The sequence below is a fragment of the Emydura macquarii genome, unplaced genomic scaffold, assembly GCF_026122565.2.
Source record: "Emydura macquarii macquarii isolate MOO-44397 ecotype Brisbane River unplaced genomic scaffold, CSIRO-AGI_Emac_v2 contig_75, whole genome shotgun sequence".
In the NCBI taxonomy this organism is placed as follows: Eukaryota; Metazoa; Chordata; order Testudines; family Chelidae; genus Emydura; species Emydura macquarii.
Window position 1 is genome coordinate 4583975 of NW_027130212.1, and position 13981 is coordinate 4597955.

General features: G+C 40.7%; 1 protein-coding gene across 1 annotated transcript in view; it reads left to right on the forward strand.

Moving 5' to 3' along the window:
- CUNH21orf91 (chromosome unknown C21orf91 homolog) overlaps positions 1 to 13467 on the forward strand; it is a 31322-nt gene extending 17855 nt beyond the window's left edge. Inside the window, exons 3-5 of the mRNA XM_067543133.1 lie at positions 9680 to 10213; positions 11802 to 11864; positions 12349 to 13467. Of these exons, the coding sequence (XP_067399234.1) occupies positions 9680 to 10213; positions 11802 to 11864; positions 12349 to 12509 (758 nt within the window). The 3' untranslated portion in view covers positions 12510 to 13467. The remainder of the gene's footprint in view (positions 1 to 9679; positions 10214 to 11801; positions 11865 to 12348) is intronic.
- Positions 13468 to 13981: the final 514 nt, after the last annotated feature.

The following is a 13981-nucleotide window of genomic DNA, read 5'->3' on the forward strand; positions in this document are numbered from 1 at the left end:
CCTGTGTGTGCTAGTAGTCTTTGCTGGGCATCTGTCTTCTTTTTAGGTTGGTGTTACTAAGGGTCTGTCAAGGAGACTAGATCTTTTTGGTTTGGTTTTGTCACCCCTTAGATTCAGTTCTTTTTTTGTTTTGGGTTTTTTTGTCTTATGATATGAATAAAGTATACATAATAAGATTTCCAAGATTGTCGCTCTGAATATTACTCTGAAGCCTGTTACATTTGTAGAGACAGTGTGAAGCAATGAAAACAGCTACAAGCATGGCTGAGGGCTCTTTGTTTAAAATATCCAGATGGTAACTCAACCTGGTGTTTCACAGTTTATCATCCAATTTTTAAATTCTCAGCCATTTTGACTTTATGAATTACATCAGTGTACATGGCAAGAGTCCTGCGATATAAGTCATCACTCTTACTCTACAGCTAATTTGCATGAAACTATTTAATTAGTTGTACAAAGGAGACTGCACAGATGATGGATTACTTGTCCCACCTGTCACCTGCACAGAGCCACACAATAACCCTAAACATCACTCTGAAGCCTCCAGTATCTCTGAGTACATGTGAAATAATGGAAACATCAGCAAACATGGCTGAGAGCTCAGTTTGTTTAGAATATCATCAGGTTTAATCATCACTGGAGTTAGTGATCTGTTACTGCCTGGGTTTTAAATTCTCCGCCTTTTTTACTTTTTTAAGCACACAAATTTATGATTTACACATGTGCGATAGCAAAGGGTTTGGCTACTAGTATTGTTTGTGTTAATTGCTGCAACATTCCATCCTTCCCAGAAAACAGGGGAAAGGGCAAATAGGCAAGTGTATGCATACACTTGTAAAAGCAACTATTGATGGAAGCCTAGCTACTGAAGATTAAAAGAGACAAATTAACCAAGGCCTGTGAGAGCACAGATGCAGCGGGCTGACAAATGGGAATTTTGAGGTACAAGGACCAGTATTTTAAACAATAAAATAAGGAAACCTGAGGACAAGTTTAGTCATGGAAGTTCTGGTTCAAAGCTGGTTAGTGAGTATTGTATCATTCATTGTAAAATAAATTTATGCAGTAATTTACCATAATCTTGATGAGCCTTGCTTTACTTACTTATTTGTCCCTTTCCACAGGATGGACAAAGAACTAATTTAATTGCTACCTGGACTGAGTACCTGTTTTCTTGATTGAAAACTGACTAAGCTGCCTGGTCCAGGCATTCTTCAGTTTGCAAAAGGTTTTGATAAAATACGAGTGAAGTAGGGGGGAAATAAATGTCTTTAAGAATTTGTGTGGAGCATTAGTGTTGCCAAGAGTGGCTTTCCAGTTGCCTTATAAAGCAGATGGTCAATGTTTTGGATTACAATACCTATTGCAAGGAGAGTACTTTTCCCCTTAGCCCTGATATCGTAAGTGTCAGTTTATTAGCCTGTGTTACACTTGCAATCATAAGTTCTGAGTTTTCAGGCCAAAAATGCCAAGTTCTGGAAGTTAGAGAGAACTGCTGTGAAGAAAAGCACTACTTGTCACTTAACTCATTAAAAAAGGTCATTAGAAACTGTTACACCAAAACCATGTAGTAAGATTGGGAGTGCAAATGTGTGAAATCTTAGATTACAAAGCATTTATGGTAGCTTAAAGGTGACATGCAAATGATTTGTGTACCCTTTTTTGCTGCTTTGTTGTATAAAGACTACTTCAAATAATTCCACATTTTTAAAAAGGCAGATTTTTTTTAACTGACAAGAAATTTTAAACGTTGGTTGTCTTTTCCATCGACAACATTGTGATTGTGAGAAGCCACCAGTTCTGGGATTTATTACAGAAATAAATGATCAAATGGTTTAAAATTATGTGGTGGCACAACTGGCATAGTGCTGATCATGTTCCTAAATTCTTCTTTTCTGCTTAATTTCTGCTTGTATAACAATTGTCTCTGAAGTTCACAACTTCTAGTATCAGACCCTGATTCAGAATAGACGCTTTTGGTCCATGTGATGCTTATTTTAAGTTCAGAACAAGAAAATCAACAATGCATAGAATTGTATTTGTTGGAATAGTAAAGTTATCAGCCTGCAATAGCCTGACCTCATTGACTACATAAAATGATGGGGCTAGGGTCATTCTCATGCTTTCTCATTCTCTGTGGCCCAATGTTGAAGCTGTTCCACTGGGTAAATACTTGGGCCAGGAAAAAAGAGCAAGCATAAACTGAGCCTGTAGCCTGGTAGCTTGAACACTCACTTGGAAGGTGGGAGGACCCAGGACCAGGTACCCTGCTCCAGTGAATGTTTTAATTATATATCTACAGTGGAACAGCTTCATCAGGGGAGTCTGAAGGAGCCTTACCTCCAAATATCCCATAGCCCAATAGCTAGGGCACTGACCTGAGAGGTGGCAGGGCCCTGTTCAGATCCTGTCTGTCCCTCAGGCCAAGGTGGGTTTTGAACCAGAGATTTCCCACATTCCAGGCAAATAACTCTTACCACAATTGTTGGGGATTAAGGAAAGTCCTCCTCCTCTCTGGCTTCTTACAAAAACAGTTTAATGTGAACAGTGGGTTTGCAGCTGAGAATTAATTGTAAGCAGGTGGAGGCACCTCCCTGCAGCCTGGATGTAGGCACCTATCTCTGAGACAGGCCAAGGGTTTAGTGCACACACTTGGCTTGAGATCTCCCACTGGCTAGTTTAAGTGGGGAATCACCGAGTGTGCAGGTTTTAGTGAATCCCATTGTAAGGCACCCATCTCTGCCCCTTCATTGTATAGGTAATCTAGTTGCCAAACTCAGGCTTTGTGCATCTCGGGCATCTGAAAGTTGGGTGTGGTGACCATGTCTAAATTACTTTATGAATGTAGCCCCATATATGATTTAGTTCGGTGTGGCCAAACAGTGACTCGGGAGCCACATGTGGCTCTTTTACAGTTAAAGTGAGGCTTGCAGAGCCCTCCACACACGCACACACATGTGCTGTGGAAGCCCTACTAGCTTCAGCCCTGTGGTAGGGCTAGGGACTTCTGACCCCAGGAGGCACCTGCCAGGACTCAAGGCTTCTGCCCGATGGGTTGCGCCTGCCAAGGCTTCTGCACTGCAGGGAGGGAGGTCTCAAGGCTTCTGCCCCATGGGAGGTGCCTCCTGGGTCTCAGAGCTTCAGCAGACGCGCCCCATGGGGCAATAGCCCCGACGCCTGGCAGGCACACATCACAGGGCTGAAGCCCTAAGGCCCAGCAGGTGCGTCCCCCAGCTCTCAAACTAATGCAGATTGTTGTATGCGGGCTCAGAAAGTCAGTAAGTATGCTTGGCCACCCCAATTTAGTAGTTGGGCCAACCTAACCCCCACAGTAGACACAGCTAGGTTGATAGAAGAAGTCTTCTGTCTCTCAAGGCGGTGGATTGCCTACAGCAATAGGAAAGAACCTTTCCATTGCTGTAGTGTTTGTAGTATAGACATACCCTCAGAAACTTAAAGACCTTTTTCACAACTGAATTTGATGCTACTGGGCTCTCAAGTCTGTAGATGAGTTAAGGATTTTAAAATGTTACCTCAGAGCATGTCTGAAAAATACTTTGCCCAGGATTCTTTTTAACTAATATGTGACTTGTTTTCATACTTTTTTTTTTTTAATATACATTTTTGGTTAGAAACAAGATTTAAAATGGGGCAGTGAATGTCCATTGCTCTGAATCACATCTTCATAGTGCTTGTTGTAAGCTGTAATTAACTATCCAATATATATTAAAATATATATATATATTAATAGCATGGTAGTAAACCTCAAACTTTGCTCAATGCTTATTGTCTATCACTGTGCAGATCCTTCACCCTTTACAAAAAAGAGAAAATTGCCAGTTAAAATATTGGCAGAGACTTATTCTTGTTTTTATCAGTTGAATCAAAAATAAACTGAGCATTGCCTTGTCCCTCTGTTTTGTGTTTTTACTGTGTTCCATGCATTCATTGTTGATTGAGTTGAATACGTAATTCACAACCTCAGTTTTACAAGTAGAAATGTATGATTGTACCTTTTGGCCCTCCGACACATTCTGCTTATGATCAGATGCATGGAACTCCCATTGAAGTTGGTGGGTTTAATGGCCATATATTTGAGGGCATAACGTGGCCCTTATTTATCAATCTAGAGTTCTTAGAGGATCTGTCAATGTTTTAATATACTTTATTAATAAATGTTGGCTTTAATATAGCTAAGATGGCTTCTGGAGAAGGGAACATCAGAATTGGGCATTGTAATGAAAATAATCTGGCAAAAACACTTTTTAACTGAAGGGTTATTACTGTAAATACCTCTTCTAAACTAGTTTTATAATCCTCTAAGACTGTTTTGCAGGCTTTTCTAATATAATTTGTCCTGGGGGATGCCATGTGTACAAATGGGAACTTTAGTTTGTTGACCCCATGCTTAAGATCTGCCAGCAGCAGCATTGGGGGAGAGCTGCTTCTAATTGCAGCATTGGAGGTGCCTCTTTAAATGCAGCATCAGCACTTCTTCATGAACACTCAATCATTTCATTTTTTTAAACGTAGGTGTTTGCTCGTTATGTTCCTGCATAACATAACTGTTAGTTGTCTGGTTTTGAAACACACAGTTTGGTGGTGGGTATAGGGAAAACCATAGGTTATGTTTTCTGACTGAGGACTATGAGCTTCTGGAGAATGTAAAGGTTGGGTTTTTTTTTTTGTTTGTTTGTTTTAAAAAAAAAAAAAAAAAAAAAAAAAAAAAAGGTTGCTAACCCTTATGATTATAACTGTCAATGTAAACCCATCATAAATCAGCACAACTGCCTGTGACCCGTCTGTGCCTAGGGTAGCCACCTGAAAATGCCAAGGTCAGGGCAGGCTGTAAAAGAAGAGCAGATTCTCCCAGCACTGGTAGGTGACAGTGAAGTCAGACTTCCCAACCAGCCACAAACAGTGCTTCTGAATCTCCACACTAGTTATCAAGAAGCCAAAACAAAAATATACACAGCCCCCTTTAGTGCATTTCAGTCTCCGGCTCCTAATCAGCCACTAGGATCCAGTAAAAAGACCAGTTGTTTAAACTCTATGCTCTTTACCAAAAAGGTTCCTCCTGACCCCAAAGGGTCAGCCACAGTACGAGATCAATAAGTTTAGATCTTACCCAAAATACCACGTTGCCAGCCAGTCCTTTAGTAACTAAAACAAAAGGTTTATTATAAAAAGAAACAAACTATGAGAGAAATGTTAAAGGATTAAAGCAATCAGATACATACAAATGATTTGAAAGTCTATATATATCTAATTTCTAGTAGAATTGTGGAGTTTGCAGGCTTGTATAGTCCCTCTGGTGTACATCCAGTACCTGGATGGGTCTCAGTCCTTTGTTTCACAGCTTCAGTTCAGTTCAGTTGTTGTAGATGAGTTGATCCAGAGGTAGACTGGAGACTAAAGACAAAATGTATGTGGGACAGCTGCCTTTTATGTCTTTTGGGCTTTGCCATGCTGCTTGTGGAAATTTACAGGAATAAAATGGAGGCCAGAGTCATATGAGTAAATCCTGGTGACTCACCAGGTATATCCCTGGCTTCTCACCCTGGCCCATTGTACCTGTTAATTTTTTAATGGGCCATGAAGAAGGCTGTTGCTGCAGCCATCCTGTGTGAGGTGTCACCCTGACACAGCACAATTTGAAATACAGATATATTAAACATATCCATAACTTCCGTTACACACACAACACATGAACGTAAACATTATCATCTTACTTAGCACATTATAGCCTTTCTAACAGTACCTGAGATGGCATATCTCACATGAATTACTATGATTTTGACATATTGATGTTAACATAATAAATGCCCTCTCCCCCAATCTAGCCAGCGTGGCACCCCCAACATGAGATTGGTGTAGAAAGGAGTAATCAGAGCTCCTGAATACACCACAAGGGTCCCCCTAATCCAGCCAGCATCACACTGCCTTCCTGAGTTTTCAGACAACTCCAAGTCTCTTCTGTTACTCACTGTTTCCCAAAGTGAAATCAAGACAGGAGACTGAGGAAAGCACTATAGTAGAGGGCATCCTCCCCATTGCACTCTTTTTCTGTAATCAAAGGAGATTGAGGATCTCAAGTTCATTAGGCATCCGCTAGCGAGCAACTGATATGGAAGATGTGGCCCTCAGAAAGGTCTGTGGACAACATCCCAGTGGATTCCCAGCAATGTCCCATTTCCAAGTGGCTTAAGGGTGTTGCCCATGGATAGCTGGGGCCCTCTCATTTTGTATCTGTTTTTGATTTGCAGATTTGTTGCTTCCGCCTCAGTGCAGCGATCAGGACCACCAGTATTTTTTGTAAAAAACCATTGGAGCGGAGATGATTCTGAAATGTAGGAAAATCCTTTGAGCAGTACCAAAAAGAAAGGAAACTGCAATGCACAAATCAGATTGGAATATGAAAATGTTTCATTTTTAAATCTATGGTAGAAATGGCTTTCAGAACCCTTGGAGATGGCAGCTGCCAACATAGATTTTTAAGGGCTCTATCTTGATTTTTGAATTCTGGATTAATTTAATTAGGAACAGCAGAATCTTTTCTCACCAAACCCTTCATACACACCCCCTCCACACTTCTTCCAAGTCATTTGTAAAAGAAAATAGTATATTCCCTGGGTTTTTCTGAGTGAGGGACTCTGTCCCTATTTGCAGCAGATGTTTGACTGCTCTCATGTCAGCCTTCTTAGCCCTCTTGTGAGGATTTCTGGGCGTCATGGACATAAGCCTTTCACTTAGATATTTGAGTAGTTCTGAGGAGTAGCTTTTTCTGGATGGTGTCCAGCTGTGAGCAAATTGATGGAATCTGCTGCCTAATCTGGAATATATTGTGTGAGAGAGTGCAACACCATCTACTTTGCAAGGCTGATGTCCCTGTTCAAAAATCCTCTGGCTAGTTGGTGTCTGGTAGACTTTTGTCAAGCATCGTGTGGACTGGATAAGATTATTTTGTGTGGGGGGGGGATTATTTTTTAAAAAGCATTATCTAATTCAGTGGTCCCCAAATGGTGGGGCACCCCCCGCCCCAGGTGGGCGTGCAGGAACATTTGGCGGGGGGGGGGTGCTGTGGGGTATGATCCAGCCCCCAGAGGGGTTGAGGAGGGAGCCCCACTCTGGCCCCAGCTCCACACCGGCTCTACCCCCAGCCGCAAATCTGACTGCAGACCTGGCCTTCTGCTCTCGGACGCAGCACCAGCCCCATTCCCGAATGTGGCTCCGCTCCTGGCCACAGCCCAAGATGCAAGACTCTGGTTGTGGCCCCAGCTGCAGCTCCGGCCCTGGGCTCAGCTCCCCCTAGACATAGCTCTGCATGCGACGCCAGCTGCAGCTCCAGCCCTAGCGTCGGCCCTGCTCCCGACCCCTCCCCGGGAGTGGAGGCACACAGCGTCTATTAGGGGTAGGGGGGCAACCTAAAAAGTTAGGGAACCACTGATCTAAATAGATTTGAGACATCAGTTTAGAGGTGTGTTTGAAATTCTTGTCGTTCCCCTCTACCCCTCTGAACAACTATAGTGGAGAAACTAACTTTGGGGGGGGCACGAAATTCATCCTGTCTCGATTAATGACTTCCTCATTTTGCATGGGAGGAAACAAATGAGTAAATTTTAAGTATTGGCATAACTTTTAAACTGAAATATTCCATGTTATAGTAATCATGTATGTGTACTAGGCAAGAACTTTAGAGACATTGTATACTGAAACTTACATTTATTCTGAACTTAGTGATGAAACATTTTCTGTGCCCGCCCTCCCTCCCCATTTTCTTGCACAAGGCCTTCAAGGCATCCTTAGTTACTGCTGCATTGGACTGGTTTTTGTCCAACCAACAAAGGCAACAGACTTCATTGGGCGTGCTGCTTTCTGTGCAAAGCGTCAGTAGCTTTTTTTTCTGCGTAGCACTGCTGGGAGACAGAGAGTCTTAAAATACAGTAACTTGTGTAATACTTTCACTTAAAGATATGAGAGACCTGATGTTTTTATAAGCATAAAACGATAACATGAGCAGCATTTCATTTCATGCTGAAAAGACAGGCAGGGGAGGGGGATGGTACTGAGAAAATCCATCTAAAAAAATCTGTGGAGGCTTTTAAGTAATTTGTTCACTGTAGCTTTGATTTACAGATCTTTCTATTCCCAGATGGCTTAAAGATCTAATGGTTTGCAGCAAAGGCTTCTTGCCTCTTGAGTTAAGCAGATTTACTATATTTAAGTTATACTGGAAAGTCATGAAAAGAGAAATGATTTGCCTTCCCCTGATTTACACTAGAAATGTGTATATATTTATCCCTGTAGATTGCTTTGAAAGTCTTTTGTGGATAGAGCGTTAAAAAAGTAGTCTTTGAAACTATAGTGTAGGTAAACCAGAGCGCAAAAAAATCCTGCCTGCCACATACTAGGCAGTGATAGATATGAAACACGGAGGTGGAAAAGTGTCAGTGAAGAGCTAAGGCAGCATTTTGGTGAGAAGCCCTACCTGTAGCTTCTGGGGAGGGTTCTGTCCTTGGACCTTACTTGGAAGGTCAGTCTTTCATATGTATCTGGCTAGTAGGATATTTTAATCCATGTAGCTCCTGAAGAATTTATCACCTTCCTTCTCCATCACACTCTCCTGGCTGCTGCGAAGAGAAGAGGGAGAAGATGTCTCCATTACTCTTCTTTCTCCCTCACTTTCTGTTCCTTCAGTTCCTCTCGCCTCATTAATAGTTTCAGTGCTCAGTGCTTTCCCAAGCCACAACATGAAACTGACACCCTTGAGTTTTGCTGCTGTCCAGGGAATTCAAAATCAGAAATAAAACTATCCAGAGTCTTGTTAATTTAATTCTGCTGCATCATGGGAATCTCTTAATTGGCACTAGAGGCACTTGGGGTGAAGCCACTGCATTGTTTTGCATGAGTTTCATGTTTGTTTGGTTATCTTTGCAACTGTAAGGTATCTTTATTTTTGCAACTGCTAGAACCTTAAGACTGGTCTACACTGGTGGCATTACATAGGTTGCATATCTCTCATTGACGTGCCACTAGGTCTTCACAGCACTGTATTGAGGGGAGAGACTCTCCCGTCAATGCAGCCTTACTCCTTTCCAGGAGGTGTACTAATTGAGTTGATGAAGAGTGCTCTCCGATCAACAGAGTGGGTTTACATAGACCTGCTCGATTGATGCCACTGCATCGATTCCTGCTGCTGCAGCAGTGTAGACGTACCCTTCGTAAAAGCTCGGCTTCTGCAGAAGTTAATGTAGGTCACTCAGCCTTTCCACTCATCAAAGATGACCAGGTAATAAGATCTCTCACACCTTGTGGTAAAAACTATTTAAAGAAGAGTTCTCTGTGGTGTGAAAGCTTGACTCTTTCACCAACAGACATCGGTCCGATAAGATATTCTGCCACCCACCTTGTCTCTCCAAAACAAAAACAGTAAGTTTAATACCATGATGCTTAAGTGTTGATGCAGCGTATACTTGTCGCCTTTTTGTGCTCATTGAAGCCTCAGTTGTTTTCAGATCCACTTAAATGAAAAACTCCCAATCACATTTTGTATGAGAGTCCTGGAAACAATATATAAAAACACAAATTTAACTTCTAAAATCTAAGCATTTACTTTAAGTTATAAAAGTACTATGGAATAACACACAATTTACAGAGTCACTGTTATTTGTCTTTACAGGAGTACCAAAGTCCAATCTTCTACACACAAGATCATTAAGGGGGCACAGAGACTGCTTTGAAAAATTCCATTTAATAGCAAATCAGGACTGCCCACGATCAAAACTCTCCAAAAGTACCTATGCAGATGTAAAAAGTATCTTGAGCAAAAAAATTAACTGGATTATACAATATGCGCAAAACAAGGATTTGGATTCTGATTCTGACAGCACAAAAACATCTCAACACCAGCTCTTTAACTTCAGACATCACACGGACAGAAAACTGCTTCCACAATTTGATTCTCAAGTACCCAGGTACTCTGCAAAATGGATAGATGGAAGTTCTGGGAGTATCTCAAACTGTTCACAAAGTATTTTGGAACAAAGAGAATCCAACAATTTCAGACTTGATATGTTGCAAGAAACAGGAGCTACATTTTGTTGCAAGAGTGTTTTGTGGTCTAGCTGCAAACAAGCACCGAAGACAGAAAAAGCTAAAAGTGATTCAGATGCCAGTGTCCAAAGACAACATTCCCATTACAGCAGGGAAGAATGTAAGTAGAGGGGGAATTAGGTGGGTACACTTCTACTTCTCACTATCCTTTGTATATTCTGTAAAACCATCTGTAGTCTCTTAACTGTTAAATTCTCCCACATATTAGATAAAAGTGGCTAAGCTGCTGAAATAATTACTGGAAACAGTTCTTATAGATTTAAAATAACTTTCAGGAGTCCATACAGCCAAGTGAATTTAATGTGATGTGTTCACTTTATGTCCCTGCTAAACATTTTGACCTTAGAGGTCTGAGTCTATCACATAGCATGTGTCTCCTAAACTCATGAGGAGAGTTCTTTGCTTATCCTTCATGTTTCAGACATGGCAATGACACACAATCCTGCCAGTGGAGGTTTAGCAGATTCCTGACAGTGACCTTATTGTTTCTCATGCTTGTTCCTGAGAGAGTGCAATTCAGAGACCAAACTGCCTTGAATGGTAGAATGAATTTGGGGAAACTAGTGAAAACTTTGCATAGAACCAAAATAATGTGCAAAATAAAATAGTTGAGATTGGGATACTTATGCCAAGCTGCAGCACAGTAAAAACTTACAAAGATCTTCAAGTTTTTGCTGCTGCTAGGCAGCATCATATGGGCATCTGTGCTAATGACAGGAATTGTCACTTTCACTGTGCTGCCTGGGAAATCTAAGCTGCAGCAGTATACGCTACCCAGCCTGCTCTGCCCTCCCCGGCACTTGTGACAACATAGTACATTTCTGAAAAAAAAAAGTCTAAGCTTTGACTTAACTCTACTTCCATTTACTTCAGTTGGAGCAGAGTTCGGCACCACCGAGCACTTCTGAAAATCCTTTCCTTTATTTTCAGTGCCCTCTCTCTCTGAGGGCAGTCAAGTTTCATAGGGAAGAAGAGACATACGATCATGGAACTGGCAGTTGAAGCAGGCTGGGAGGGAATAGGAAACTGACAACCTTCTGGAGCATCTTCTGGCACTTTAGAGGGTTGTAGGGTGGTACGGGGGTTGTGTTCAGTGTTTTGGACAAGAGGAAGAAAAACTTGGCTTTGTGTTTGGTTTTTTGTTTTTTTTTCCCCAACATTCAGAAAAGTATTGTTACTGGGCTATTTGTGTGTACATCATAGCCAGCATGGCATTTGACAGATGCTATCTACCCTGAAGGAGGCATGGCCAGAGGCGGTCTATGCAGTCACAAAGTTCATAGCTCCTTCTCTTCGTGCCCGCTGATTAATAAGTGAATCTCAAAATCCAGTTTTGGAGGCCCCTTAAAGTATGAAAATCATGTTTTTCAAAGGTGGGGAGTATTAATGTGATCATGTGGGTAAAGACTGTTTATCCACTCTTGCAGCTTTAATTCAGATACTTCCTAACACTGAATGCTTGACTCTTCAACTTTTAAGATTGAACTAAGTGTTTTTGTATGAAATACATGCTTATCTTAATAACATAATTATCATGCTAGAAGGAAGATCTCAAACATTGACAAATCACTGCTAAGTAACATTAACATTAAAGCTCAAATAAATATTTAGAAGAATAGGGAACTTCACTAATGCTTTTTTGTTATCCTGCGTTTTGCTGGTGGTGATGGATTTTGTTCATGTTGCAGTGAGTATGATGACACTGGAAGAGGTAGAGCAACTGAATGAAAAACTCCTCAAGCAAATCCAAGGTGAGAGATCATTTTTAAATAGTGCAGAAAATCTAATTTGACAGGAAATGCTGGGTTGGCTTAAATGATAGTTTTGAAATCTACATAAGCTTGAGAATTCCAGAGCAGAGAAATGAAAGACACACTTTTACAATGTAACCTTTTATCAAGGGGTAAGCTCAACTCCTAGAAGATGTGCTACTCATTTGCTGGTAAGGTATTTGTGTACGAGTTTAAACTATATTTTAAAGTAGCATATCTATCTAGTTTAACTTTAAATAAAATTACAGATAAATGGGATTTCCTTAAGCACCTCACTAATAGAGGTTGCATACCAGGGAGTATTGCAGCTAACAATATTGGTTAGTTCATGTGCTCTCCAGTGTACATGTGTGTCACATGGCATATTCCAAAACCAAGTTTAATACTACGTTTTCAGGGAATGGCTTTTAAACCTGACTGTCCATTTGAATTGGGGATTAAGCTGCTGTTAACCTTCTTGCAGATGTTTTTGAGGAGCTGACTCGACAAGTGCAAGAAAAGGATTCTTTGGCCTCAGAACTCAATGTCCGCCACATTGCCATCGAGCAGCTGCTTAAGAACTGTTCCAAATTGCCATGTCTACAAGTGGGACGAGCAGGAATGAAATCAAATATCCCCATATAAATGGGATGAGGCTCTTACTAGTATTAACTTTTCTTTAACAGTTTGGTTAAGCAAAGCTGCACAGACTTCTAGGAGCTTTTGGGGAAATGGTGACTTTTTTTTTCTTTAAACTTGGAATCCAAAAGCTGTTGCATATAACTTGTTTTATTTAACAAATGCAAGTGTTTAGATGTTAATCTATGGGCGGGAGGAGTTGTTTTTGTTCACGCTGGAAGTAGTTTTTCATACACAATTGACAGTGTTCCCCGAAGCAGGTGTCATGTCTTAGTGAAACTGAAGTGTGTGTTCAATAACAAAGAATGACTTGATGCCTGTAAATCTGCCAAATCAAACAACATCGAAGAGAGCTTTAAAAGGAGAGCAGTATTCATGAAATTCCTTATTTATTATGAGCAATATTTTATTACTGAAATTTTATACTGAACAAAAGTTGCTATTTTAGGTACTTTTTCAGATCTCTTTATAAAACGTTTGAATGATACTGTGTAACATTTATGCCTTGTGTAAGAGTCTTTCATGATGCAGTTTAAAAAAACTTGTTTTCTAAAGGCAATTTTATTTCCCATTAAACCAGTTGTGATGATACATCACTTTTTAGCAACTTTATAATTGAAGAAGTTGATTTCATGAGGCATGGATTGTATCTTCTTGTAGAATAAACTTAAGCACAGCACCTCCTTTTTGAAATAATTCCATATTTTGGTTTTAGTGTATAGACTGGAGTTGGATTTGTATGTGTGAAATATTTTTCAATGCTTAATAAAAGTTATATGGCTTCAAAGAAACTAAATAAACTTGTAATACCTCATTAACTCTCTCAACTAGTGTTTTAAATAGAATTGCAATTGAAGAGACTCGGTTGTAGTATATCAGTATATCTGAAGCCTGTTGGAGAGCAACTAGTGCTGGGAGCACTAATAATTCTGTGTGCTTACCAATATTAAAAAGGCACAGTCTCCGCCCTTTACCTAAACTTAACATATCAGATCCCCTTTTCTGAGAAATGTAACCATGTCGGTTTTTGCAGCATTAACAGAATGAGCAAATTTATTAGACCCAGGAACAGCCTTTACTAATAAACAAAGCTGATGGAAACTCGATTAAAATGGCATGGTGTTGATTTTCATAGTCAGAAGTAATCTACTGGTGTGAAGGAAGGTGGTGGGAGAGAATGATGCTTAAACAAACTCTGGGGCACTATTGTTTTCTAGGGTTAGAATACTAGGTGTCAGCTTCAAAACCATCTTTACAATTTCCAAAGATTTTAGTCTGTGGGAGTGTTCAGGCCAGTGGTTCTTAACCTTTCCAAACTACTGTACCCCTGAAGCCTGAGTCCCACCCCCACGGGGCTGAGGCATGTAACTTAGTTTCATGGCGCCCCTGTGGCTCCAGGCAATTGCCTTTCTTGCCACCCCCAATACCAGCTCTGCACTTGCAACCCCTCTAAACCCCCAGGTTGAGAAACATTGGTT